General features: G+C 36.1%; 2 protein-coding genes across 13 annotated transcripts in view; both read right to left on the bottom strand.

The window, feature by feature from the left end:
• Positions 1-589: 589 nt before the first annotated feature.
• CLCC1 (chloride channel CLIC like 1) lies at positions 590-21,419 on the bottom strand. Of its 6 annotated transcripts, none has more exons than XM_081305907.1 (12): positions 21,311-21,419; positions 17,050-17,078; positions 16,767-16,906; positions 16,266-16,370; positions 13,961-14,068; positions 10,726-10,947; positions 10,342-10,482; positions 8,189-8,282; positions 6,828-6,925; positions 6,272-6,418; positions 4,355-4,699; positions 590-3,052 (listed from the first exon to the last, which is right to left on the bottom strand). In XM_081305907.1, exons 3-12 carry the CDS (start codon positions 16,893-16,895, stop codon positions 2,792-2,794), a joined length of 1,650 nt encoding a protein of 549 aa, XP_081162033.1. In that variant the 5' UTR covers positions 16,896-16,906; positions 17,050-17,078; positions 21,311-21,419; the 3' UTR covers positions 590-2,791. The 6 variants fall into 6 exon arrangements, with proteins under 6 accessions (XP_081162033.1, XP_081162037.1, XP_081162032.1 ...); XM_081305911.1 differs by lacking the exon at positions 17,050-17,078 and having other exon boundaries at positions 590-959; positions 2,745-3,052; XM_081305906.1 differs by lacking the exon at positions 17,050-17,078 and having other exon boundaries at positions 590-959; positions 2,776-3,052.
• A 3,786-nt stretch (positions 21,420-25,205) lies between these two features.
• WDR47 (WD repeat domain 47) overlaps positions 25,206-26,972 on the bottom strand; it is a 61,033-nt gene continuing 59,266 nt past the window's right edge. For 2 of the 7 annotated variants that reach the window (XM_081307925.1, XM_081307929.1), the window contains one exon: positions 25,206-26,663. In XM_081307925.1, coding sequence (XP_081164051.1) covers positions 26,521-26,663 — 143 coding nt within the window. In that variant the 3' untranslated portion in view covers positions 25,206-26,520. The remainder of the gene's footprint in view (positions 26,664-26,972) is intronic. The other 5 variants (XM_081307924.1, XM_081307926.1, XM_081307930.1 and 2 more) reach the window with 4 other exon arrangements.

Genomic DNA, 26,972 nt, shown 5'->3' with positions numbered 1-26,972 from the left:
GTTCATGTACAAATATGTAACAACAAATCCCATCATTATGTACAACTATAATGCACCAATAAAAAAAATGGAAGAGAAAAAAATGAAGCATGAAAGACATGAGTTAAGACCTTGGCTGTCCTCAAACACTGCGCGTAGACTGAATGTAGTTTATAAAGATACATAATAGATAAATAAGTGCAGCAAAGACAAGGAAGCAACAGAGCACAGCCTGGACTGAGGATGAATCACAGAATATGAACACCTACCCCTGGAACAAACTGGTAGAACTTATTCAACTCTGGTTGCTTCTGATTCCACAAAAACTGAGATGGCACCTGGGTCTGTCTCTTTTCTCACAAAGTCAGATGATTCTGGTGGGCAAAAGTGAGACCCACTTCTCTAAAATGGCCATTGTTAAAATAAAAAAAAAGTTACACAGTCACAGCCTGGAATTATATTAAGAGCTCAAAAGAAAAGAACGATTTTCTTAAAGTCACACAGGAATTTTGTCAAACACATTAGGTTAAAGCCAGGATTACATTAGGTTCGTAAGTTATATATAAGGTATGATATCCTGAATACCATCATTTAAAAAACTGCAGATATGTTTTATGCAGGAGTTTTTTATTAAAGGAAAACTCATTTATCAAAGATGGCATGCCAAACCACAATAATGTAAAAATAAGTGTTTATTGTGTACACAGTGTTTCTTAGACCCTGTAAGCTTCATCAGCTATTCCATTTTTAAAACTGCTTTTAACAGCTATCTACCGCATTCTGATTTTCTTAAAAGCTTGCTACTTCAGACCCTAATTTCAATAACAAATATTGGCTAGTTAATAAAATAAACCTTGTCTCTCCTGTGGTGATAAACTGGCCTTCAATTTGCTTTAATAAAGTCTTCCCTGAACTTCTGTAATCAACAGCAGTAGCATGTTGCTTTGCTGTCAAAGTAGATTTCATCCCCAAATGGATATCTGTAATGAAAGAATACAAAGATGAAATTGTAAATATTTTTTTTAAAAGTATTCCAAGTTTGGATTGATTGAAAGCAGTCAGGAGTGCAAGCACTTACAGTCTATAACCGGAGGTATTCACTTCTCTTCAGAATCAGATCACACTCACCAATCAGGTCTACTCCCCAGAGAGGACTACTTTTTATGCATAGATGTTCATAAATCTATTTGAAACTGCAGGTATTCTTTCACTACTTCACTTGTTACATGCTTGCTATGTTTTTTATTTTTGGCAATGCTAAGGATCCAACCCAGGGCATTATGTATAGTAGTCAAGTGCTCTACCACTGAGCTACAGCCCCACCCTCCTGTGTTAAAATTCTTTGTGTTTTCTTGCAAAAAAAAAAAAAAAAAGACTCCTTTCTGACCATTAGTACTAAAGATGCTTATAATGTCATCTAGAAAATATTAATATATAAAATTAAATTGTTTCATGCAATTTAATTTTTAACATTTTTAGGAGCCAAAAATGGGGTATTCTGCATTACATGTAAAATTTATAGACTTCTTTGAATATATCTTTTTTCCTGAAATAAATTTTAAGATTTTTTTTTCCTGACTTACCATTTTTGGAAAGCAGCTGAATATAACTTACATGAATATGGTTAAAACAATGAATAGCTGAATATTTGGGAAAACAGAGACATGGACACACTTTATGAACAGCTTTTTAGAAAGATTTAAAATGAAGAATGCTTTTTAAAATCAAGAAAACTAATTTTAGATGTTGACTGAAAAAAATGTTAATTTGAAATGTTGCTTAAAAACAAAATGTTGACTGACCTATCTGTGGTTAAGGAAAACACCCTATTCTACTTATCATAGTGCTCTCCTCTATGTAGAGATCTGTAAAAAATTAGAAATTCATACAACCAAGACAATATGGTTTGCTATAAAATAAACAGACTAGTGTATTATCTAAGAGTGACAAATGCTGGGATTCTGAATAAGGAAAATAGGTCTTATAAAGCTTATGTACTTCATTTGGTAGGAAAAGAATAAAGCCATTCTCAAAGACTGCTAATGGTATAAAACTGAGCTTACTGATACAGCAAGCTATGTTATCTAAATTCCCCTGACAATCTTCAGCTCTGTCTTAGTGAAGCATAAAGTCAAAGGTGTGAGGAGGAAGCAGGCCCAGTACTAGGTATAGGAGGGATGAACTCACAAAGTCATACTCATCTGTGGGTGACTTAGAGAAAAACTGAGGTGTCAGTAGGACTGACGCTGTTCATGCATACTCTGAGGCTGCATTAAGATGCTGGAGTGCAAAAAGGGTGAACATAAGTGGACTTCCCTTAAAAATAATCTTTTAAAGAACCTATTATATTGGAAACTCTAATGCAGAACTAATAAATTCTGCCAACGAAGTAATATTACAGAATTTCCACTTGGCCACATACACTTCAGTTAGCAGGTTCCTATAAATTCCTACTCTTAAGATTTCTCAATGTCCCCTAAGTCAGTCACCTTAATTATCTAGCACATACTCTTAGCTATAACATTCATTTAAAAATGTAAATTCTATGAGCCCTTGTCCCAAAATTAACACTTCAAAACTTTGTGAGATCTATCTTAACATCAAATAGACGTGGATGAAATTAAACAGAAGTTTATATATATGAATGTTTGTTAATTCTGATTGTCACTAAATGTATGAATGACTACATTGGCACTTTTGTTATAATCATCAGAATACTCAGGTGGGAAGAGTGAATACTCAGGTGGGAAGAGTTAAGAGCATACTTTACAAAATTCAAGACTTCAGAGCTGTGACCTGTGTCTGTGATTCTCTAGCCACACAGGCTGCCAGAGGGATCCTTTCCACATGCTTCAGTCGCAGTTCTTTCTGGGCCATGTGTGCCACCTTCTTGGGGGCTAACTTCAGCTCCAGTCTTCAGCTGAGGCTTGGACACTGCGGGTGAGTCTTCTACAGTCTCTGATACCTCTTGGCCAGACACAGACTTAGCAGAATGACTGCTTCCTGTCAGAGTGCTTTCTCCTGGGATTCCACCAGTTTCTTTTGGCTTTGTATCCAAAATAGGTGATTTATGCTGTAAAGTACCATAGAATCACATTTTAACTATTTAATTAATATAATGTGAAGTTTTAGTAACCAAACATATCAAATAAGTTCTTACTTACAAACGTGGTTTCAGAGCTGAATTCTAATAATGTAAAGGTTAAGTAAGCCTCACAGACTGGAAGACTGACATTTATAGGAGTCAAGAGAATTGGTCACCAGTATTGCTAACTCTTCTTATCTGATGAGAATCATTCATTCTAAAATATTTACTGAGCATGTATTAAGTTCTAGGTGCTAGAGATACAGTCAGAATAAGATACTGCTCACAAAAACTGTTCTTACTAGAATTTACCTTTAGGTTAGGGAGAGAATCGGGCAACAAATTAAAAGTCTGATATATTATGAGAAACTAGCTATGTGCTAGAAGTGAGGTAGGACAGTAGACTGCAGTTTAAATTTAGATGTTAAGCAGCATGTACAAGGACTTGAGGTTAAAGGAACAGTCAGGAGCTCTTGCGGCTAAGATAGTGTTGAGCATGGAAGGAGAACTGATAACCAGTGTGGCTGTGCACTTGGGGCAGGGCAGGGAGGCCCCTATGCCACTGGGGTAACTGGCTTTCCCTTTAAGTGAGGGGGAATGTCACTGAAGAATTCATTAACTATAAAAGCTGGAAGGAGCATCTTAGGTTTTCTAAATTCATGTAGATATGTATATTTTTATAAAGACCCCTATGGCAAAAGAGATTACAATTTTCTAGTTTCTACTTGGCTTAAAGCTCTCTCAAAGTTTACAACTTAAACTTTGCAAATAACAGTATCAATTCCTTTCTCAAAGAAATGGAAATGTCCTTTTAAATAACTAATAACAATCACCATTCTACAGACCAAAAAAAAAATGTCTAGCCAGCCACCGAAATCAAAGAGTTGGAAAAATAAGCCTTTTGATTCCTCCCCAGCCTGTTCTTCCACCAGCCAGGCCTTCAGAGCTCTATTGCCAGTTCCCTAGTGCTCTAAGAGGCCTTCTCTTTGATTTTTTCAAAGGCAGAAATTTCAGTCATGCTCACTTGTTGGTCTCCTATGAATTTTCATATGAACTACCATCTGTCCTAATAAACTACCACTAAATAGTATTTAAGGTAAAAATTAAATCTTATTTATTCTGAGGAAGCTGGACTAACTTACGACCAAAAAAAGGAAGAGAAAGTGACTAATTATATCACTAATGCTATAATTTATAACAACGAAGGGTAAAAACACTACATCAAAAGCTCTATAAGAAGCATTTATGCCTAATATGAAGGGACAGCAAAATAAACAATCACTGACTTACACTGGGTACCACCTCGGGATGCTCTTGTGCCTCTGTGTCTGGTAAATCAAACGCCCGGAGCACTTCAGGGCTCTTGTTGTCAGTCTGAAATCTCAAGTCAACATCTCTCTCTCTCAAAACATCTCTTCTACACTCATATGTTTTGTCATAAGGGCCTTTCTCAATGGAGCCAGCTTGGTCCCTATAATAGAAATCTCCATCACCTGCTGCTCCACCAGGATGTCTATAATCAATTTCCTTCTGCCATCTTCTATCACTTGGATGAAGTGCTCGCGGAGGTTCTCTCTCAGGACCACCTACATGTCTCAGTACATTAACTGATTTTCCAACACCATAGCAAAAACTCTGTAAGGAAAAGAAATAAATTTTCCTGAGAACCTGATGACTGACTAATGAAGTTATGAGCTATTTTATTCAGGATGCTAACAAAATGATCTAACATTTATAGACATAAACATTCATTTCATGTTTTTATTACAGACCTCTTCTTTGTTACAGGCCAGATTAGCCAATAAAATTTCATGAATCATTCAACATTAAGCAGAAATTTTAATCAACTAGATACATTCTGATTGAATTTGTATCCTACAAGGAGAAATTCAGGCCTATAATTTTAAAGAAAGTTCTATTTATCTGATAACTGCTCATGTGTCCAAATTCAAATCTGTCACGACATATGCTGAAAAATATTTAAAATTGTATGTCACTATGTAAACACTCTCTTGTAGGTTTAAAATTTCAAATACAAACTCGACACCTAAAATTCAAAAGATTTTGATTTTCATTCCATGGGCAAAACTAGACAGTAGTTCGCAAAGTGTGGCACTTCCTCAGACTTTTTCCAGGGGATCTGTGAAGTCAAAACTTTTCATAATAAAAGGACATCATTTGTCTTTTCACTGTTCTCTCATGAATGTACAGTGAAGTCTTCTAGAGGAAATAAAATTGAGATAACTCACAGGATGTGGGCTTATATTTTTTAAATTTCTCAATTTTATTTCCTAATAAAGGAAATATCAATAAACATAACCCTATAAACAGGAGCTTTTTTCTCATCTTCTGCCTTTGAAAAAACGCAAAAGGAGTCCTGAGAACAAAGAATGTGAAAAATCTCTCTACTGGACCTACACTACTATTTGAAGATAGAAGCAATGAAAGTCAGTATAACTTTTCTCAGGGAGATGAAAGAACAAGGAATGATGCAGCTTTTCTCACAGTTTCAGTTTTAGAAACTAAATTACTACTACGGAATTAATGTCTCCTAACTAAACCACACCTATAATCCAAGGAATCCTATAATCACAAGGAAAAAACAAAACCAAAAGAAACAATTTCAAATTGAATATAGCATAGTAAATTTTGTGTCCTTAGGAATAAGAATTTCCCATGGCACTTCTGAACTCTTTTTTTTGTTCTATGTGATAAATGCATTTTGGGGCACAGTGGCTGAAAATCAACCACCAAAAAAACGAACAAACTGGATGAATGACAAGCAATAAACAAGTGCTCTTAGATTCCCCCAAACTGTTTTCCAGTACACCCTCTTTTTCCACATTCCTAATTTTGTTGCAAGCCCAATGCTCTTCCTTTCTCAATGCTGCAAAAACTCAGACTGAAATAAGGCGGCTCCCTTTCTCAAAGAGGAAATAATCAATTTCCTGTATACTAATTCAGACTTTAAAAAACAAAATTAAAGAGGTTCTTATTCCAAGTCACTACTATGACATTTATAAACCAGAAAACCACTTCTTTGATTAGGGGAATATACATGAAATATAAATAAATATGTATTTAAAAATCACCTCTGATACTATTAAGCATGACTTAGCCTGATTTACATCAAGGATACCTAATAATTTTATAATTACCTTTTTTTCTGCAAATCCTGTTAAATACCAATAGTGCTAACATACTAACCAGGACAGCCAATGTCATAATTATCAGCACGGGAATCTGAAGTATCACTGGAATTTCCTTCATGAGTGCTTTAATAAATTCACCAGTTCCTTTTCCAATGTGTTTTAATGGCTCTGTCACAAAGTTGGTGAATGTAACTGCCAATGCCTAAAATAAAAGATAAAAGCAATAAATTAACCTTTTCCTCAGAGGAATGAGACACATACAATAAGCCAAAATTTACTGTGTACTAAGGCTGACATTATGTAAATTAAAATGCTGTTATATCCCACCTTTTATTTAATATTTATTTTTTGTAGTTGTACACAATAACTTTATTTATTTTTTGTGGTGCTAATCGAACCCAGGGCCTTGCATGTGCAAGGCGAGTGCTCTACCACTGAGCCATAACCCCAGCCCCATATCCCGCCTTTAATGTGAAAATTACTATGTAATTGGAGTTTTTTTCAAGAACAAAGGCTTATTAACAAGAATGACTAAAAAATACAAATTTTTATAAATATAAGGGATTTTGACATACTTTGTACAAGTAATCTTTACAAAATATATTCTATACCTTTGTTGGTGGAACCAACCAAATAGGGTTGACTAATAAGATCTCATAGTATTTTTGGCATGGGTCATCCTTATAGGTCCATGAACTTCTAAACCATTCTATTTAGAGAAACAGACAAACACTAAATCACTAAAATAAATGAGCAGTTGCATTCCATTCACAAATATTTTGGTTTTGACCCTCCTTGCCCATCAACCAGTCAATGTTCAATTATTTTAAATTGTAAACAAATACCCTATAATACTCATTTAAATTTTTTTCATCTTATATCCAAAATCATATTAAGAAATCCATTCAAATTACACAAGTCTTATGGAGACAAAAAATTATACTTTATAAAATTTCTAAAAGGTAAATAACTAGATGGTTTTTATATATACAAATAAGTTCAAGTAATATTAAAGAAGTCTGAATAAGATGATGGACTGTATCAAAGTCAATATCCTGGCTCTGATATTGGATCAGATAATGTTACCATTGGGAGAAAATGGGTAAGGGGTAACACAGGCTTTAGTCCTTACAACTACTTGTGAATCTTCAATTATCTCAATAAGATTTCAATTTAAAAAGTCAGTTTTTGCTGTTTTTACAAAATAAAGCAGAATATTAGTTTTCCCAAAGCAATCTTAGATACACTTGGAAATGAGTCTGCCCTGGAGAAGGCATTTTCCTATCTCCTAAAGCAAGTAAAAGCAATTGAATTGGTTTAGATACCACAACATTTTGTTATCTAAACATTAACTGTGGAACCCACTGGTAGAATCTACTGAGATTCTATTCTCTGTCAGTCTTTACGGATTTGCACTTACAAAGTGCCTTTGAACATTAAACCATTCCAAGTGCTAGCTATAGACACCTAAAGGTGGTCAACATGATAAGTGAGAGTGTTTAGAAAAATCTGTAAGAATATACTTAATATCAGTAAAGCTTTAATATAAGATTTTGTAAGTCAATATAAGGAGGTTAGAGCTAAGATGGATATTAGTTTATATATACATTCATTCACTTATTCAACAGGCTTCTGTTGAAAACCACCTCTGTTGAGGACCTAGAAAGTACTAGACACTGTGCTAAGGACAAGGGGATTTAGTGAACATAAGATCCTTCAGTTTAATGAAGGAAGTCAGATAATATCAGAGCTAACATATATACAATTTCTATTCCTTCCCTGTGACCTATTACATGAGTCCCAAAGTCACTAGATTTAAACCTAAAACCCTCTTGAATGTTTTTTTGGTATTAAAGATTCAGTCACAGAAAGCCTTCTCTGGCTTTTCATCATTTTCATTGTGATGTTTAGTATTTTCCTCTCATTCCCAGAAATTCTATTCAAAATAGGGACAAATGAACAAATACCATACCCCAGAGACTTCCAGTCCAATCCATCTTCTCTGCACACACATTGTTTAATGGCTCCATCTTGGCAACATCAGCCTGATGCTGTGCAAAAGCTACCTGAGCAACACCAAAGGGAACCATGAAAGGCTGCTGACAGTGAGTGCTATGCTTCCACACCCAATAAACCTTGGTTCGAGGTGTCTTCAACATTCTAAACTAGACTGTTAAAATTTTCTTAATAGGAAAAAAAAATGTTATTTTAAACAACAGCCATTTTCAGCTCATGGAAAAGCAGTCTTAATAAGCAAGGATAAAGAACTACAGCGAGTAGGAATGTAGTTCACTGGGATAACACTTGCATAGCATGCTCAAGACCCTGGGTTTGATCCCAGTACTATAAAATAAAACATTAAAAAAAAAAAGATACCATTGCCTTCTTTGTATGTAAACATGAAGGAAAAAAACTTTATTAAAAAAAACTTTATTTAAAAAGATTGTTTTCCCATGCTTGTAATCCCAGTGGGCTCAGGAGGCTGAGGCAGGAGGATCACAAGTTCAAAGCCAGCCTTAGCAACTTAACGAGGCCCTCCACAACTCAGCAAGACCCTGTCTCTAAATATAATATAAAAAACGGCTGGGCATGTGGTTCAGTGGTTGAGTGCCCCTGGGTTCAATCCCTGGTACCAAAAGAAAAAAAGATTGTTTTAAAAATTAGTTCAAAAGTATTTCATGCCATGTCTGAAAATAAAGCTATTCAAACTAAAAGATTACATCTCCTGTTCTTTTATATTTCATGATAAAAGATAAAATAGTATTTTACTTTAAGGAATTTGATCATCTACAAATTTTGTTATCTGTGGGGTGTTACAGACCCAACCCCCCACAGATACCTAGATACAGCTGTAGAACTTTCACAAATCAAAACCCATGGGAAATCACTGAAACAATAATACTAAACTCAACAATCTTTCTTGGTACTTAATTTGTAAATAATTAGTCCTTGGTATTTAATTTATAAATAATTAGTTCTAGATGCTACAGAAATTAGAACAGTTAAGGCAATATATCACATGATTTGATTAGGCTAATTCACTAGAAGTACCTGTTTACCTGACTGATTCTTCCAGAAAGCTCTAAACTTTCCTCCAGTGATTATGCTATTTAAAAAAAAAATTTTTTTTTTTAGTTGAAGATGGACACAATACCTTTATTTTATTTATTTATCTTTATGTGGTGCTGAGGATCAAACCTGGTGCTTCACACACAAAATGAGAGCTCTAGGGCTGGGGATGTGGCTCAAGCAGTAGCGCGCTCGCCTGGCATGCATGGGGCGCGGGGTTCGATCCTCAGCACCACATAAAAATAAAACAAAGATGTTGTGTCCACCGAAAAAAGATGAGAGCTCTACCACTAAGCCACAACCCCAGCCCAATTATGCTGTTTTGATAGCCACAGTAGTGGTTCTTTTAAATTTATATAAATAGTATAATTCCAATTTTGGAATATTATTAAAATTTGAAACAGGATTGGAAATACCTGAAAATATTGAGAGGTTATTGTTAATTCACCTATAATTGTATATACTTATGAATAATTTATCTTTGTATTTTCTAAATTTTCTACCATGAACATTCTGAATACCATTTTTTAATACATAGTTTTTAGTTGTAGTTGGACACAATACCTTTATTTCATTTATTTATTTTTATGTGGTGCTGAGAATCGAACCCAACACCTTGCACGTGCTAGACAAGTGCTCTACTGCTAAACCACAGCCCCAGCCCCTGAATACTATTTTTATATTCAGAAAATAACCTAACTTTTTACAAATCATGATATTTTGGTATCATTTCTAACAAAGAATAAAAGGATTTACTCCAAATTACCTATATAAGAGTTTTTAAAATATGTTCACCTAGTTCTGTGCTGCTTACTTCTCCAGATGCTACCCAATAGTAACTGGGTTATCAAAATCAGGATTTTACTTTTTCTGCACTAACCCATCAAGGACCTTCCAAAAAAATAATAAATGCCTAAGAATTGCCAATATAATTCCTCCCATGGCTGACCAGGTCCAATCATTGCCTTTATCCCACATCTGAGGCAAGACTGCTCAAAGTGAATTATATTATGAATTTACACTGAAAAATGTTTAAACTCTCCGCCTATTTAATACCTTATATAAGTACATCCAATTCCATCCCAAACTCAAGAGAAAACTGATGAAAAAAACACGTTTCAATTGGGTATACCAACGCACACGAGTCCACAGCTCAGTAGCTACTAATACCACGATGCAGAGCAGACACAGAAGTACCTTAAAAAAAGAGGAAGTGGAAATCAGAATCTGCCAAGCTGTCTTCCCCACCAGAAAATGCTAATATCAGTAAAAGCAAAAGACTTGGACTCAAAAATCACAAAATCCTATGTACAATTTTGGTGCTTGTTCATTTTCTGCAGCATGAGTGGCTAAGTATAGGTACTTCACATAATTACAGTGGCATTTTGAAGGTAATTTTAAAAAGGAAATGTAATTACATCACCCTAAATTCCATCTTACCATGAATACATTATATGGATCCACTCCAAAGGAATCTTCAAATCGCCACTTCCATGTTTCAAAATCATGAAACTTAAAATTAATTAAAATATCACTTAATGCATCATCCAGTGCTCCTGGTTTCCATTCCTCCCCACTGAGAAACTTCTGTATTTCTAATAAGGTTTGTCTCTTAAGGATAATCTCAGCATCATAATGCATGTCATCTTTGTTTTCATCAGGCTGAATTAAACGTACCAAAAAAAACAAACAATATGAGAATTTTACTATTATATAATATTATTACAGTGCAACTTTAAGATGAATATCAATTTGGAACTAAACTTATAATCAATTTACTTTGATTCCTATCACTGCCAAAAAAACTATAGTGTGCAATATTTCACATATATAAGAAAATAATATCCACTTGTCTGACTCCAAGCCAACAAAAAAACAAATATATGTGTAAACTATTTAAAAATTACAGAACTCTATGTAAAAAAAAAAAAAACACTACGAATTTTATTAAAGTGCAGTTGATTCTTGTTACCTGCAGTACTTATGTTCTAAAAAGTCACCTTAAACACTAATCAATAATTAATGAACCACTACTCCTATAAGAAATACAGGGCTAGGTGCAAACCTGTGGTCAAAACATTTTCATCAACCAATAAAATATGTTATAAAACTTTGTTTTATATGTTTCTGTGAAACCTCTTTTAATAAATACTACTGGATCATTACCACTGAACACAGTCAACACTCTAACTCACACCTGAAGGAAACCTCTCCAACATTTTCTCTGTAAGGCATATCACAGCCTTCTTGCATTTAGAAACACTAGACAGCACTTTGACATTATTTTTGAGAGTACATTTTTAAACAACAAAATTAACCCTCCATATAGCCATAGAGAAGTGCAAAAATTATAGCAAAAATCAGACTACACTAAATATGGGAAGAAAAAAGACAGTGGTTTGCAGTATGAGCACTAACTTTTGTTGCCTTGTCACCTCAGTTGGGAACGAGCATAACAGACTTCTTGTTACTCTGCACATGTCCAAGAATGATCACAAAAACACCTCAAGTACTGATTTGGGGGTCACACATTTTAGTGAATAGGTAAATTAATAAATATGAAATCTGCAAATAATGAGGATTGACTGTCTTATAATTCAGTTTATGACTTTCCATTTGTTGACAATTATCAAATAGCTTAAAATTTGCAATAGTTCAAGAAGATAAATAAAAGGGATCTCAAAAAGTAGAAAAATAATAGGTTTCCTTGAATATTTATCACTATATTAATGTGAATTCAGCTTAGCAAAATCACTGTGAACAACATTTTACATTCATTAACCAATTATAATACATACTAGAGTTTGGATGCTAAATGCCTCTCTAAGGGTCCATGTGTGGAGGCTTGGTCTCTGGGGTAACTATAGGGAGAGGGTAGTACCTTTAGGAGGTCGGGCCTAGTGGGAGGAAGTTAGATCACTGGAGATATATCCTTGATGGGGCTTGTGGGACTTGGCCCCTTCCTCTTTCCTTTGCTTTCTGGACATGAGGTGACAGTTTACTTCACCACACTCTCCCAGTCATTATCATTTGGAACATCCACCAGAGCCCCAAATCAATAGATCTATTAGAACCTTCAAAACTATAAGCCAAAATAAATCCTTTCTCTTTATAAGCCAATTATCTTAGATATTTTATAATAAAAATAGAAAGCTAACAATAAAAGCAAATTCCCTTTTCTTTTACAAGAGTAAATACAGATAATAAAAAGTAAATATAAAAAAACCAAATGACATACTATCACAAATCATCAGAAAGTATGAAAAAGCTATCACTAGTTAAGAGTAACATTTTTTTAAAATTAGGAACCTAGTATTTCCAAGTATCTCCATCTTAGGTATTTTTTGGCTCCATTTGTTTTCTCATTCTAGGCTGTTCCATAGGAATGAGAATGGTTGCTCTTACACTTCCAAAATAAGGTATTTAAATTATTCATCTAATATTCTTTCCCTCTTAACCATTCCTTACTAAACCAGGAGGACAGTGTCTGGCAAGTTTGGTTAGTCTGTCCTATGTTGAAGCAAGAACCCTACATTTTTAGGTGTCTGCCTGTGACCACTTCTGGTGGTTGGAGATGATGGCCAGGCCAAAATAAAAGTCTGACCTACAACTTTCCAGACCAATTCTGATGGTATACACAGTAGGGAAAAATGTCTATGTGCTTGAAATTTAGGCTTGTAAGTGATATAAAAGAATTAAAAGTTTTGTTGATGTTTTCACTCCTCATTATAATTTGAATATAAGATGCCCCAAAAAAACACCTGTGTTAGTGCAGGATTATTAGGAGATATAGTGATTAGATTGTGAGAGCTGTACTCTAATGGGTGCATCATAGTTTGAATGGACTGAGTGGTAACTGTGGGCAAGTAGGTGTGGTTGGAGAAGGGAGGTCACTGGGTGCATGCCCTGGAAAGGTTAATCTCCCCAACAGCCCCTTCTCCTCTCTGCTTCCCAGCTGCCATGAGCTGGATAGCTTTCCTCTGCAGTGCCCTTCTGCCTCACCTCAGGACCACCAGCTGACCATGAATTGAACCTCTGAAATTGTCAGCACAAATAAATTTTCCCTCAGCTAAGATGTTGTTCTCTGGTATTTTGGTCACAGCAATGAAAAGTGACATACGCTCCAAAGTAAAAAACAGTGACTCTAAAAACTGGAAATTTCTGGCTGAGGGTGTAGTTCAATGGCAACTCACTTGCCTTGCATGCACAAGGCCTTGCATTCAATCCCCACCACCACCACCACCAAACACAAACAGTAAAAATCTTAACACTACAAATAATATGTGCATGCACATGATACACAATTTTACAAAGAAATACCTACTACCGTAAATATCAAGGAAAAAAACTACTTAAAATAGATTTTTCATTTCCTAATATCTTACATTACTTCACTAAGAAAGCAGGGAAATGGTAGAAAACATTAAGTGGGTCGCTCCACCTCTCACCTCAACTGGTGATACAACAGAGCAGAGTTAGGAAATCCTTATGAGCTCAAAGAAAAATAAAAGTGGTTCTGCACAGCTTGCATTCCACCAAACCACTACAAAGCAGGAGTGTACTTTTAATTTTCTTAACAGTTTCTGAGAAAAGGTGAGTGAGGTCTTTATATTTTATGAAATAAATAACATGTCTACTATGCTGAATTAGTAGTATCACACCATCAAATACTCACAAGTCCAAGCTTTCCAGCTTCAATTAAAATCTTATTTAAGTATCTCCTAAAGACAGGATTGCTTTGACTTTCATAGTCTTCCCTCTTTTTCTTTTCACACTCATCAATCTGTAATCATACAATAAATTCAATATTAGCACTAAAATGTAACCTAAGGGTCAAGTTACTAGCCTGGAGATACCATCAAAATCCAAGGAGCTCATTATTTTTATCAAATTTGTATTAATAAGCTGCATTACAGTATAGAGATTGCCTACTTCCTGTGGGCTCTCTTTACAAATGGCAGTAAGCAACAAAGGCAGTTTTTTGCTGTCTTTCAGCAATTTTAAAAGCTGAAGATTATGGAATAAGGAAGCAGAGACCCACAAGCACAGTATCTGTACCAATCCACCTCTTTCTAATGTCAAAGAAATGATTTAATGAGAGAGAAGGAAGGAGCAGAGGGAGGAATACATACAAACATATAGATAAAGTGAGTGAGTGAGTAGGAGGGGATAAAGAGACACAAAGAGAGAAACAGGATGAAGCCAAATGAAATGAAGGACATAGCAAAAAACTGACCGAATATACTGGTCAGCAAGTGCCCATCCCCATCCTACTACATGAGATATGAAGGAGACAGAAATCACGGCTTTTCCAGGGTATTCTATACATGTCAACCCTTTAGTACATAATTCTTCATTAGAAGGGACTTCTAAATTTAGCTTAACATCACCACAGTGGATAAGTTGCTGAATGAGGGTAGTGGATATTTTACATTTAACTTTGATAACCAATTTATGTTTTTTAACTGAATGTGGACCATGAGTTCAGTAGCTTCAGTTGATAAACTTAATAACTGAGCAACACACACAGAGTTAGGATAGAAATCATGTGGCAGTTTCATCTGCTTTCAAGGCAAGGTTCATAAACCATTTTATTTTTTAGATCTTAACTTGTTTTTTGCTTAACAAAAACTCAATGGGGTTTGGAATATAGCTTAGTGTTTGAATGTCTGCCTAGCATGCCTTGGGTTTGATCCCCAATTCTACAAAACAAAAACAAAAATAACAAGGACAAAGACTTTATCAATGGCATTTTTACAATGTTTGAGACAAACTCACAAACAATGGAATCAAAATTTTCTTTAAAAAGGAATTTGCATTTCTTATAGTGCAACCAAGCTAGCTTACCACACCACAAAACATACCTAAACTGAAGCAAATTTTATCCAAGCACTCCTTCGGCAGCATTCAGAAGAGGCAATATTCACACTTGATAAGAACCACACCAGGTATTTATAGGTCTAAACTGTGATAAATCTGGATCTCAATTAACAAATGCCCCTGTTCTCAAGCTGGAAACTGTACTCTAGCTACTCCCTGTTCCTTATTTCCCTTTTTCCCTGTTACCAACATTTATCTACTTTACCTCATAAGTTTCACACTTGTCTCATCTCTTCACCCTTGTCAATGTAGCATTCTGAGTCTTCAGCAAACCCCCATGATCTCACAACCACCTTCTCCTTCTCCATCTCCATTCCAAGCCCTCTCCACACTGCCAGCTGTTCACTCTGCCTACACAACCAACAGAGGGTGGTTCCCACAGCAAATAATGTATACACTCAAACTCCTTAACAATCTTCTTTTCTTTTGTATAAACCCCACTTCAAAAATAAAATCAAATAAACACCACTTCAGAAAGAATAGCTACCCTACACTAAATTATAACAAAATATAACAAAAAAATTTTTAAATTTTTACTATGAGTAGTTGATTAAATCTATTAATATGTTTGATCAATTCTTGGGCTCACCATTGTTTTTATTCATACCTTTTCTTACTATAGTCAAACTTCTTTAACATTTGTAGTCCATGGGTTATAAATTATTTCAATCTTTTTATGTCTGAGGAAATCTGTATTAGTTTTCTAGGGTTGCCATAACAAAGTATATATATATTTTTCTTTGCATTTCTGAGAGTAACTCTCTCATTTATAAAATAGTAATAGGCCAGTTTCTACAACTGTTACATCTGTTGTGCATCTACTATGGCTTACCACTATGACAGGTGAAACAGAATTAAGATGGATAAAATGCATTCCTAGTGCCAACAAGTTTATAGTTTGGTGAAGAAATAATTACAACATTAACACAATAAATGTTATAATAAAAATTCAAAAATACTATTAGAAAAACCAAGACTAAAGGAAAATCTCATACACACAAATTGAAGAGCATTAAAAAAAAAAAAACACGAGAAACACAGGAAAATAGTGACTTAATAAAAATAATATAAAATTCATGAATAGGAAAAAAAAATCTAACCTTATGAGTTAAATAATCGAGTCTGCGATAACAGTCTGACATTTCATCCGCATATGACAAGTCAGGACTGATGTCCTTTTTTTCTGACATACTATTTTTCACCACCTAAAACCGAGTAGAAAGAGATTTTATTTATAATTCAGTTGTACAAAAAACCTTCATTTAGTGAAGACTAAAATTTTTACTTCATCGTGACTTTGTTCCTCATATTCTTTATTTGTATTGAACTACCAAAAAAGTAAAAGTCTCAAATGTACACACTAAGAACTAAAATCAAATTGGCTTATTGCTTAATGGGCTTTACAAAATTTTTTTTCAAATTCAAAACAGAAATAAGGTGGGTTTGAAATAATCTTAGATTAAGAGTATGAGGAAGATATTCTGCATGGCTATTAATCATTGATACCCACCTCTAATGGCTCTGTGCAAAACAGCAATAAAAGTGGACTATTTCCATCACAGGGCTGATAAGCCGGCCACACACACACACTTTTTTCATACCTGAGATTTTCTCATTGTTCCTGAAGCAGCATCATAGTTAAGCATGTCTGTAGGGTCAATCCAGTCGTCATCATGAGCATAACCAGTTATCAGCAACAGACATTCACAAAAGAGCAAAGGATACAGCATCTTGTATAAGACTAAAAAAAAACTTGTAAAAAAAGATGTAATGAATATAATTATTTTAAAAGTAAATTGTTTTGTAATAAAAGCTACTTCTTTTTAATGTTTAAGATAACATTTTCTGGGGACTGGGGTTGTGGCTCAGTGGTAGAGCGCTCACCTAGCACATGTGACACGCTGGATTGGATCCTCAGCACCACATAAAAATAAATAAATAAAATAAAGGTATTGTGTCCAATTACAAATATATATATATATATATATATATATATATATATATATATATATTTAAAAAGGTAACATTTTCTGGATAGTAACCAAGGAAAGTACAAACATTCTCATTGGGATAAGAAAATAGATATTTTCCATATGGCCCAGCAGTTCCACTCCTAGTAAATACCCAAGAGAAATGAAAAAAAAAAAAAAAAGCCACATTTTCAAGATAGCCAAAAAGTGGAAACAACACAAACTTCCAGCAACCTGAATGGGTAAATAAAATGAGGAAGAACCATTCGGTAGAATATTGTTTAACTATAAAAAGAAATGAAGTACTTCAATATGATTGAACAATATGCTACAATATGATTGAACCTTGAAAATGTCATGCTATATAAAAACCAGTCATAAAACCACATATTATATAATTCCATTTGTACAAAATGTCCAGAATAGGCAATTACATAGTGACAAAAAGTAGATTAATGGTTGCTTTGTTTTGCAATGCTGGGGATCCAACTCAGGTGTCACAAGTGCTAGACAATGCTTGACAATGTAGCTCTACCACTGAGCTACATCCCCAACCCCAAGAGTAGAAAAATGCGTGCAGAAAGAAACGGTATAAGCAATGAAAAATGTTCTAACATTATGGTGATAGTTGGACATATCTGAATATACTGAAACAACCAACTGAATGGTAGGTTTAGAAGGCTAGAGAACACTTATTCTATGGAATGAAGTGTTGCCCAATTTTAGAATAAAAAATAAAGCCTATTAAATGAGTGAACTTTCCTTGGTTACTATTCAGAAAACGTTATCTTAAACATTAACTTAACTTACACAGCTCAAAACAGTTGCTAAAAAGTAAACCAAACCTCTCTCCCCAATTTTTTAAACAAATGATAAGTATGAAATAACCAGCCTCACCTAAGTCTCTGCATAAACAAATAATTTAAACAGTATCTCCTCTGTTTAATACTTTCCAGTAATCATCAGCCACATGTGCCTATAGAACAACTGAAATGTGGCTAGTGTGAATGAAGAACTGAATTTTTCATTTTCATTTTAATTGCCACATTATATTAGACACTGAAGATACAGAACATTTCCATCAGCAAATAAAATTCTATTGGACAGTCTATCTATATATCTGCTCTATGTAAGGTAAGGAACCCCAAGATAAGAAAGGCGTGGGCCCTGGCCATGAACAGCTTATAGACTAGTTATAAAAATAAAAGTAATGCTTGTCTGAATTAAATACGCTCCTTTAAATAAAATAAACAAAAAAAAAACAATAAAATCTTGTTTATTCTCTTAGCATAAAAAAATGAATGAAATTATCCCTTTGTTGCCCTGGTTTTTCCATTAGCACAGGTGTTCTCAACAATGGTTATACACTGGAATCACCTGAGGAGCTTCTAAAACTCCTAATGTTCTAGTCACATCCCAGACTAATTAAATAAGAATCTCTCAGGCTGGAGTCATACAACAAAATAAATCTTGAGACATATTTAAAACCCAAAAAGTGGGCTAGGGATGTAGCTCAGTAGGTAGAGTGCTTTCCAAGCAGGCATAAGGCCCTGGGTTCAATCCCTAGCACCAGAAAAACAAAAAATGATATAAAATCCAAAAAGTAAAATAATAAGCCATTTTCACACTAATATTCATTTCAAACCATATAGAAAATAGGATATATGATTCTTTAAAAATTCTCTATTTTTCATAGGTTTTTAACTCAGAAGCAAAAAATAAAATATAAAAATTAAAAATGTTTACAAATTAGAAAAATTTAACAAACATTTCTTAAATAATATGAACAGTGTGCCTGGGTTAGGGGAAGGTAAAAAATGAATAAAAATAAAGGAAACAAGATCTCTTTCTAGAGTTTAAAATCAAGCAGAGGTAAGGCAGGAACAATGGCACACATCTGTAATCCCAGCAGCTGGGGAGGCTGAGGCAGAAGGATTGAGAGTTCAAAGCCAGCCTCAGCAATGGGGAGGTGCTAAACAACTCAGTGAGACCCTTCTCTAAAAAAAAAAAAATACAAAATAGGGCTGGGGATGTGGCTCAGTGGTCCAATGCCCCCGAGTTTAATCCCTGGCACACACACTCCCCTCCCCCCAAAATCTAGTAGATGTTTTCATGACTACCCATAAAAAGCCAGGCAAGTATAAGTTATTATAGTCCAGTATAAAGTTCTGAGCCTTAAAGGACTGGGAGAATTTTTACAGAAAAAGATGAAGGCAGAATAGCTTTAGTGAAAACAAGATACAGTAGGGAGCCTGCAGTAATCCTGCAATCCCAGTGACTTGGGAGGCTGTAGCAGGAGGATCACCAAATTCAAGCCTCAGCAACTTAACAAGAATCTGTCTGAAAATAAAAACATAAAAAAAAAAAAAAAAAAAGGACTGGAGCTGTAGCTCTGTAATAAAGCATCCCCTGGGTTCAATCCCCAGTACTATCTACTAAAAAAAAAAAAAAAAAAAAAAAAAAAAAGGAAAGCCAGAGGAACCCACTAGAATTTGCTGGAAATTCAAGATTCTCTCCTGCCAGAATCCCATGGTCCCTAGTTTAAGGCTGGAAGTTCTTTTTTTTTTAATATTTATTTTTTAGTTATCGGCAGACACAACATCTTTGTATGTGGTGCGAGGATGGAACCCGGGCTGCACGCATGCCAGGCGAGGGCGCTACCGCTTGAGCCACATCCCCAGCCCCAAAGGCTGGAAATTCTTGACAAATATTACAATTCAGCTCACACTTCCCCCCATGAAAGCTGCGTCTAAACCCACTGAGGAACTTGTTAAGAGAGAGAGAGAGAGAGAGAGAGAGAGAGAGAGAGAGAGAGAGAGAGAGAGAGAGAGAGAGAGACTCTGATTCAGTAATACTGAGATGGGTTTGAGATTCTGCATTTCTAACAAGCTTCTGGTGATGCCACAGATCAGATGCTGACAGATCACTGTGAATAGCAAAGTATTCAGCAAAAGTAACCATCCTAAGTTGGTTTAGTTTAATGATGGCACCTGTGTCTTTCCATGGCTCCTTCCCTGCCTCCATTTTTACCATCTGCCTCAGGTTTTGGTATTAATATAAAAAGTACATACAAGTACAATATTACAAATAGGTAATATTTTGTTAGTATCTGGTACATACATTCATTCATTTAATCCCCTATAAAACTCTGGGAAGTATTTGCTACCATCTTCATTTTATGGATTAGGAAAACACATAATTTGCCCAAAGTCGCAGGGCTAGTTAAGTAGTCAGGACAAAAATGCTAGTGACCCTAAAAGGGTTTGTTTCTCAGAGAGGTTAGGATCTTGGGGTGGAGTGGAGGAACTGTTGGATCCACATTTCTACATCCCAGGAAACTTTAGGGCCAGCTTTAACAGGAGCCACTAGACTGAAGAGCTACAAGGAAAGCCAGTCACCGAGGGGAAATCTGCACAAGTCTTTAATTTCAACGAGTTTACAGGTGTAATGGGAAAGTCAGGGCCAACTTGGGTATATCCCAAGTACAGGCAAATTCTGTAAAAGCCTAGAAATATCAAGGTATTAAAATCTGGGGGTTGCAATTCACTTCGCGTGTGTTTTAGTTCCTTGGACTCAGGGTTCTCAAACTTGAGAAGCTGAATTTCAAAGAAGTTTCCAAACGACGACGAAGCCAGTCTGGGGACCGCGCTTTCATAATCACTGCCAGAGAAAACTTGAATTGCTCTTCACCACCCATAAACATTCAGGCTTATAGCATCTTTAAATTTTTATTCACACTTGAGAGTCTTAAGATATTGACTACAACTAAATCCCAACTATTCTGCAGACAGTGTTGGTTCCAACTGGGCTTCAAGCTTCCAGGAAAACAAAAAAAACCGACGCCAACAACGTCCGCTCGGGTCTCGCTGTGCACTGGCCGGTGCCTTTTGCCTAGGCCGCCCAGCACTCCCGAGCAGCCAGAGAGGGAGATGAGGCACCCCGCTGGCCCGGAAGGTGACAGGCAGGCACTCGCCCAGCCGGGCAAACCCGGAGCTCGGAAGTCACCCCCAGGTCCCAGAGGCACAGCGGAGGGCGAGGGCCCCCGCCCCGGGGGATGCCTGCGGCCTCCCGGGCGTCCACGCCGCGAGCCCGCAGGACCCGCCAGGAGGAACCCGCAGCCCCACCGGCCGTACAGACATACCCGACCGCGGGGACTCACGTCCCGGGAATCCCACCTGCCTCTCCAGCTTGACACTACCTGCCAGGCCAGCGAGGGAACGAGGCTAACCTTCCCCGCCGCTAAGGGCTTCCGCGCGCCTCCTCATCGACTCACTCGGCCGGCGACTGGGCGTCCCTCCCGCGCGCGCCGCTGATTGGCCCCGCCGAGGGGGCGGGGCGGGCCTCTGCGCTTTGGTTTTAAGCCAGGACTTGGCTTTTACGTAGTCCCTTCAACAGATGAAATCCTACCTGGAAACCCGATATAGAAAACGGATACGAAGCGTATATTCTTACTATTAGCTTTTTAAAAAATAAGTTCGAATGTATAACATTTGCAATAAAACCGTAAATCAAGTTTGAATGATTTTATATATATTTGTAATGGGGGATAATAAATGATGACAGTTGTGAGACAAGTGGGAGGTTTGGAAATAAGTTTTGCCTTGAACTGCTGGCCTCACAACATCCGGAAACTCTCCAAAGAGGAGATGACGAGTTTTGAACAAAAAGTGTGTTAAAATCTGGTATGTGATTCACTACCTTTGCACATTGCTTACTATTATAATTTTCTAAATTAAAATTCACATAAAATTTACCGTCTTGGCCATTTTTAAGGGTACAGTTCAGTGGCACTAAGTATATTCACAGTTAACCCAGCCATCAACACCATCCTTCAGAACGCTTTTCATCTTGCAAAACCAACCATGTACCTATTAAACAATAATTTCCCGTTCCTCCCTTTCCCCAAACCCTGGAAACCATCATTCTTTGTCTCTATAAATCTAACTACTCTAGGTATCTCATATAAGTGGAATCATTCAGTGTTTGTCTTTGTGACTATCTTATTTCACTTAGCATAAATGTTCTCAAGATTCAAACCAGGTTGTAACACATCAGAATTTTCTTTTTTAAGGCTAAATAATATTCTATGCTATGTATATATCACACTTGTATTAGGGTTCTTCAGAGGAACAGAACCAATAGAATGCATATATGAGAGGGAAGTTATTAGACTGGCTTACACAATCAGAGGTTGGATAGTCCCACAATGGCTATTTGCAGTCTGGATAGTCAAGTAAATCAGTAGTTGCTGTTCAGTCCAAAAAGCTCAGAAGCTTCAAAACAAAAGGGACCAAAGATTCAGACTCTGTCTAAGGCTGCCTGGAAGCTCCTTAGAGTTCCCAGTGCAAATCCACACTCAAAGGCTGAAGAACCTGGAAACTGATGTCTGTGATGGCAGTAATAAAAAACACAGATGCAAGAAGTGATAAATGTGCATACAAATGTGAGCTCCACCCCTAGCCCCAACACCTTCCACCCCGCCTTTTTTTCCTTCCCTCAGGGATCCCAGCCTACTGCTGATGGTACCACCCACATTCAGGGCCGATTTTCCTATTGGCTGACCCATTTGTTAATCCTCTCTGGAAATACCCTCACAGACAAACCCAGACGTTTACTTTACCAATTTTCCAAAAGTCTTTCAGTCAAGTTCACAACCAAGATTTTTTTTTTAAGAGAGAGAGAGAGAAAGAGAGAGAGAGAGAGAGAGAGAGAGAGAGAGAGAGAGAGAGAGAGAGAGAGAGAGAGAATATTTTAATATTTACTTTTTAGTTTTCAGCAGACACAACATCTTTGTTTGTATGTGGTGCTGAGGATCGAACCCCACGCATGCCAGGCGGGCGCGCCACCGCTTGAGCCACATCCCCAGCCCACAACCAAGATTAACAATCACTAAGTATCAATTCATCTGCTGATGAACACTTGAGTTTCTTTCACCTTCTGGCAATTGTGGAATTATGCAGCTGTGAACAAGGGTGTACACACAAGTATCCCTTCATTTCCCTGCTTTCAATTCTTTTGGAGTATATACTAAGAAGTGGAATTGCTGGATCATATGGTAATTCTATTTTTAGTTTTTTGAGGAACTACCGCATGGTTTTCCAGAGAGATTGCACCATTTTACATTCCCAGCTGTAAGGGTTTCAATTTCTCCATATCGTCACATTGTCATTGACACTTTTTCTTAATTTTTGTTGTTGTTGTAGTTGGACACAATAACTTTATTTTTTTATTTTTATGTGGTGCTGAGGATCTAACCCAGTGCCTCCCACGTGCTAGGCGAGTGTTCTATCCTAAGCCACAACCCCAGCCCGACACTTTTTCTTGATAGCAGGGGTTTTGATTTGCATCTTATGACTAGTGATGTTGAACTTTTTTTTTTTAGATGGGGGTCTTACTATGTTGTCCAGATTGGCATTGAATTCTTGGGGCTGTCTTCTGAGAATACGGTATGCACCCATGTCCAACAGGATCTTTTCATGTGTTTATTGGCCAGTTTATAGATAGATTGATAGATCTTCTTTGGAGAAATCTATTAAAGTCTTTTACTCATTTTTTAAAAATTTATTATTATTGGTACTGGCAATTGAACTCAGGGACACTTAACCACTGAGCCACATCCCCAGCCTAATTTTTGTATTTTATTTAGAGACAGGGTCTCACTGAGTTGCTTAGTGCCTCGCTAGATTGCTGAGGCTGGCTTTGAATGCGTGACCCTCCTGCCTCCCCCTCCAAAGTGGCTGGGATTACAGGCACACACCACTGCTCCTGGCCCCTTTGCTCATCTTAAAAAAAAAAAAAAAAAAAAAAAAAAAAATTGTAGTTGTAAATGGACAGGATGCTTTTATTTTTATGTGAACATGGATGGAGGATCGAACAGTGCCTCACGCATGCTAGGCAAGCACTCTGCCATTAAGCTACAGCCCCAGCCCCCTTTGCTCATTTTTAATCATTAAAAATCTTTTGGAGGGCTGGGATTGTGGCTCAGCTGTGGAGCGCTCACCTAGCAAGTTGGGGGGTGCGGGACACCTGAGTTGGATTCTCAGAACCACATAAAAATAAAGACATTGTGTTGTGTCCATCTACACCTAAAATATATATATTATATATTAAAAAAATCTTTTGGAGTGTGTGGAAAAATGGATCAATGCAAAACAGGAGATGGGCTATTGTATCCATGGAGGTGTCCCACTCAGGTCTCCCTTCAGGAGAACCAGCAGCAGGGAGCACAGCTGACAGTTGACATATTTTGGACTGTAATGTGTTCATGCTAGGCAATACTTACCTTGGGATGCTCCCACACAATGACTGTTAAGAACTAGCCTATTTATGAACAAAAGAAGATTCCTTTCAATGTCAATTTTTCTTTTAGGAATTTCCTCTTGGCTTGGTACAAAGAAAAATGGAAACAACAAACCCTAGGTATCTCAAAGTCAATTGATAATGGGTCTAATTCATCTACGTTATGTATCAACCTTTATATATCATGGTGAGAAAATTCTGTATTCCTTGAATGTAATTATTTTGATTTCCTGAGATGCATTTTCACTTGGCTTTGGACAAAATCATTTGATGTTCATAAAGAACAACAAAACTAAGTTTGATTTGGAAAAAAAAAAGAAGCGGTATTATACTTCCTTGGCTTTTGTCAAAAATAAAACAAATTCAAGTTTTTAAAAAATTATCCTTTATCCTAATTTTAAACAACACAAATGACTAGTTATAGTACCTAACGTGTAAAATTAAGCATAAAAAGAAAATGAGACTGGCCTATTTTCAGAATTCCCCTTTATGTTTGCTTAAAATTAAGAAAAACTCTACCTATTGAATACCCAAAAGCTAATTAGATTTCATTTCTTTCTATGTTGAAGTACAAATTCAACATATTCAGAGTCACAATTAGAATTTATACATTTTACTAAACTTTTATTGGTTAAAATTCACAATATACTCAGAGTAGAAAGTTCTCTAAATCTTATATAACACAGAAGAGACACACAAAAGTTATGCTCTTTCCAAGAGTTAAAAAGTTCTAATTAGTAGAAGAACTTCAGAAATGAATATAAGAAATTGATTATGGGGTTTATCTATTCATCCAGTGGACCCACTTCCTTCCAAATAAACTGGAAAAATAACATTCTGAATTGAAAAACACAGACTCTGAGGAACAGAGAAAGTTTTAGGTGTCAAGATGTCTTTATTGAAATAATAGCACAGTTACACTTCTAATACCTTTTCCACTTGTGAACAATAGATTAAAATTGCTTGCTACATACAGTACACAGACAGTTCAATAATTAGAACCAATACAACTGCATTTAAAATAAATAAAATAGCCTATTTAATAATTTAAAGTAAAATTACTGTACAGTATGAAAATAAAGATACATAAATGTTAGAATCTACGATGCTGTAGAAATAAAATCATTATTCTGCATTACTCAAAACAGTGCAATAAAAAAATTCAAATAAGCTTTTGGAGTGCAAAGTTTAAATTCCCATTTTAAATTATCATGCAGACATAGCATTTCAAGCCATGCTATGGTCTATGGCAAAGTTTTTAATTTTTAAGAGGAAAAATGCTAGCCAGCACACTCACTGTACCATCAAGTGCTGCATCACATAACTGCTGCTGCTCTGCTTCTGCAGTACAGTTTAGAAGGGAGGTATCTTGTTGCATTCAAAAAGTTGAAATTAACAAGTTTCTGAAGCAAACACATTTACCTTTTTAGCCTGGATCAAAATTATGTGACAAAATAATAACCATATTCCTGGGTTTAAGAAAAAGGAAAAAACTACACCACATAATGAACTAAGAAGCAGCTTTCCATTCATCTTTAAACTCTGTAGTGATCCTTATGTGAACACAACTGTGTAAGTTTTGAGAGACATAAAATTCTGGTCTCTAGAAGACAAGTGATAAATGGGGCTGTGAGAAGAGCAAAGTAATTTCTGAACACCTATGTTTAAACTGGGTAGAACTCAGCTGCATTTCTATGTAATAATATATTTAAAGTATACTTTAATTTCAATGTGTATATAAAACTGTTATTTAGGCAAAGACCAAGAAATGCATTTAATACTAAACTGTAAACACATCGTCCACCATGACTTGGAGTGCACACCAACAACGTAAGAGCTCTTCCACAGACTTTGGCAAAGAGACTACATATAGCAGGTCACAGCAGCATGAGCCCACATGGAAGACTGAAAGCACTGCAGAATAACACTACCCAACATCTCCTATCAATGGGATACATAGTAATAAGGGGTCTCTTCGTGCTAAACCACTTTCTTAGACAGTCTATATTCTTCAGATTTGTAGTTTTCGTAATTCAGTAGTCTTAGTCTCTGTGCTTTCACTGCATAGACTGATACAGGGTGAACTCTAGCCATTGTAAGTCCAGAGAGTTACAGTTCTGTCTGCAGAGGATGACAGGAAGGAAAGATCTTGGGTGTGCCATCGACACTGAATCACTTTGTCCTTGTGCTCCCCTACCACCATAATAGGAAGCTGCTTAGTGAGGTCCCCTAAATTAAAAAAGAAAAAGATACTGATTTATAATGCAAAATAAGTATATACATAATTCTAGGTTCCTGTTACTTTATAATATTATAGTATGAAAGGTATACACAGGGATAAATCACATTAGCAGAATTTTGCAACATACATACAGCAAACCTTTGGTAACAATTGACATAGATGCCATTCTCCAGGATATTCAACCCACTTGACTTCTACTTGACTTCGGTGCCACTCCACCTTGGTTTACTTTTCTCTTCACATCCTGAAGTTTGCTGAATCTCAAGGAATCAACCCCGTAGATTTCTTTTGTTCCC

This window comes from Spermophilus citellus, assembly GCF_964194105.1.
Source record: "Spermophilus citellus genome assembly, chromosome: 9".
NCBI classification, from domain to species: domain Eukaryota; kingdom Metazoa; phylum Chordata; class Mammalia; order Rodentia; family Sciuridae; genus Spermophilus; species Spermophilus citellus.
The sequence above is the reverse complement of the archived record's forward strand: the minus strand, read 5'-3'. Positions and strand labels throughout refer to the sequence as shown.

Excerpts from the sequence above, each read along its gene's own strand:
- CLCC1 (XM_081305908.1), bottom strand. The coding sequence starts at position 16,895 with ATGCTGTATCCTTTGCTCTTTTGTGAATGTCTGTTGCTGATAACTGGT. Across the intron at positions 8,283-10,341 it reads ATTGGATGTACTTATATAAG|GTAGCTTTTGCACAGCATCA; the intron begins GTATTAAATAGG and ends GGTGTTGCTCAG. Across the intron at positions 4,700-6,271 it reads TTATGACATTGGCTGTCCTG|AGTTTTTGCTATGGTGTTGG; the intron begins GTTAGTATGTTA and ends TTTTCCTTACAG.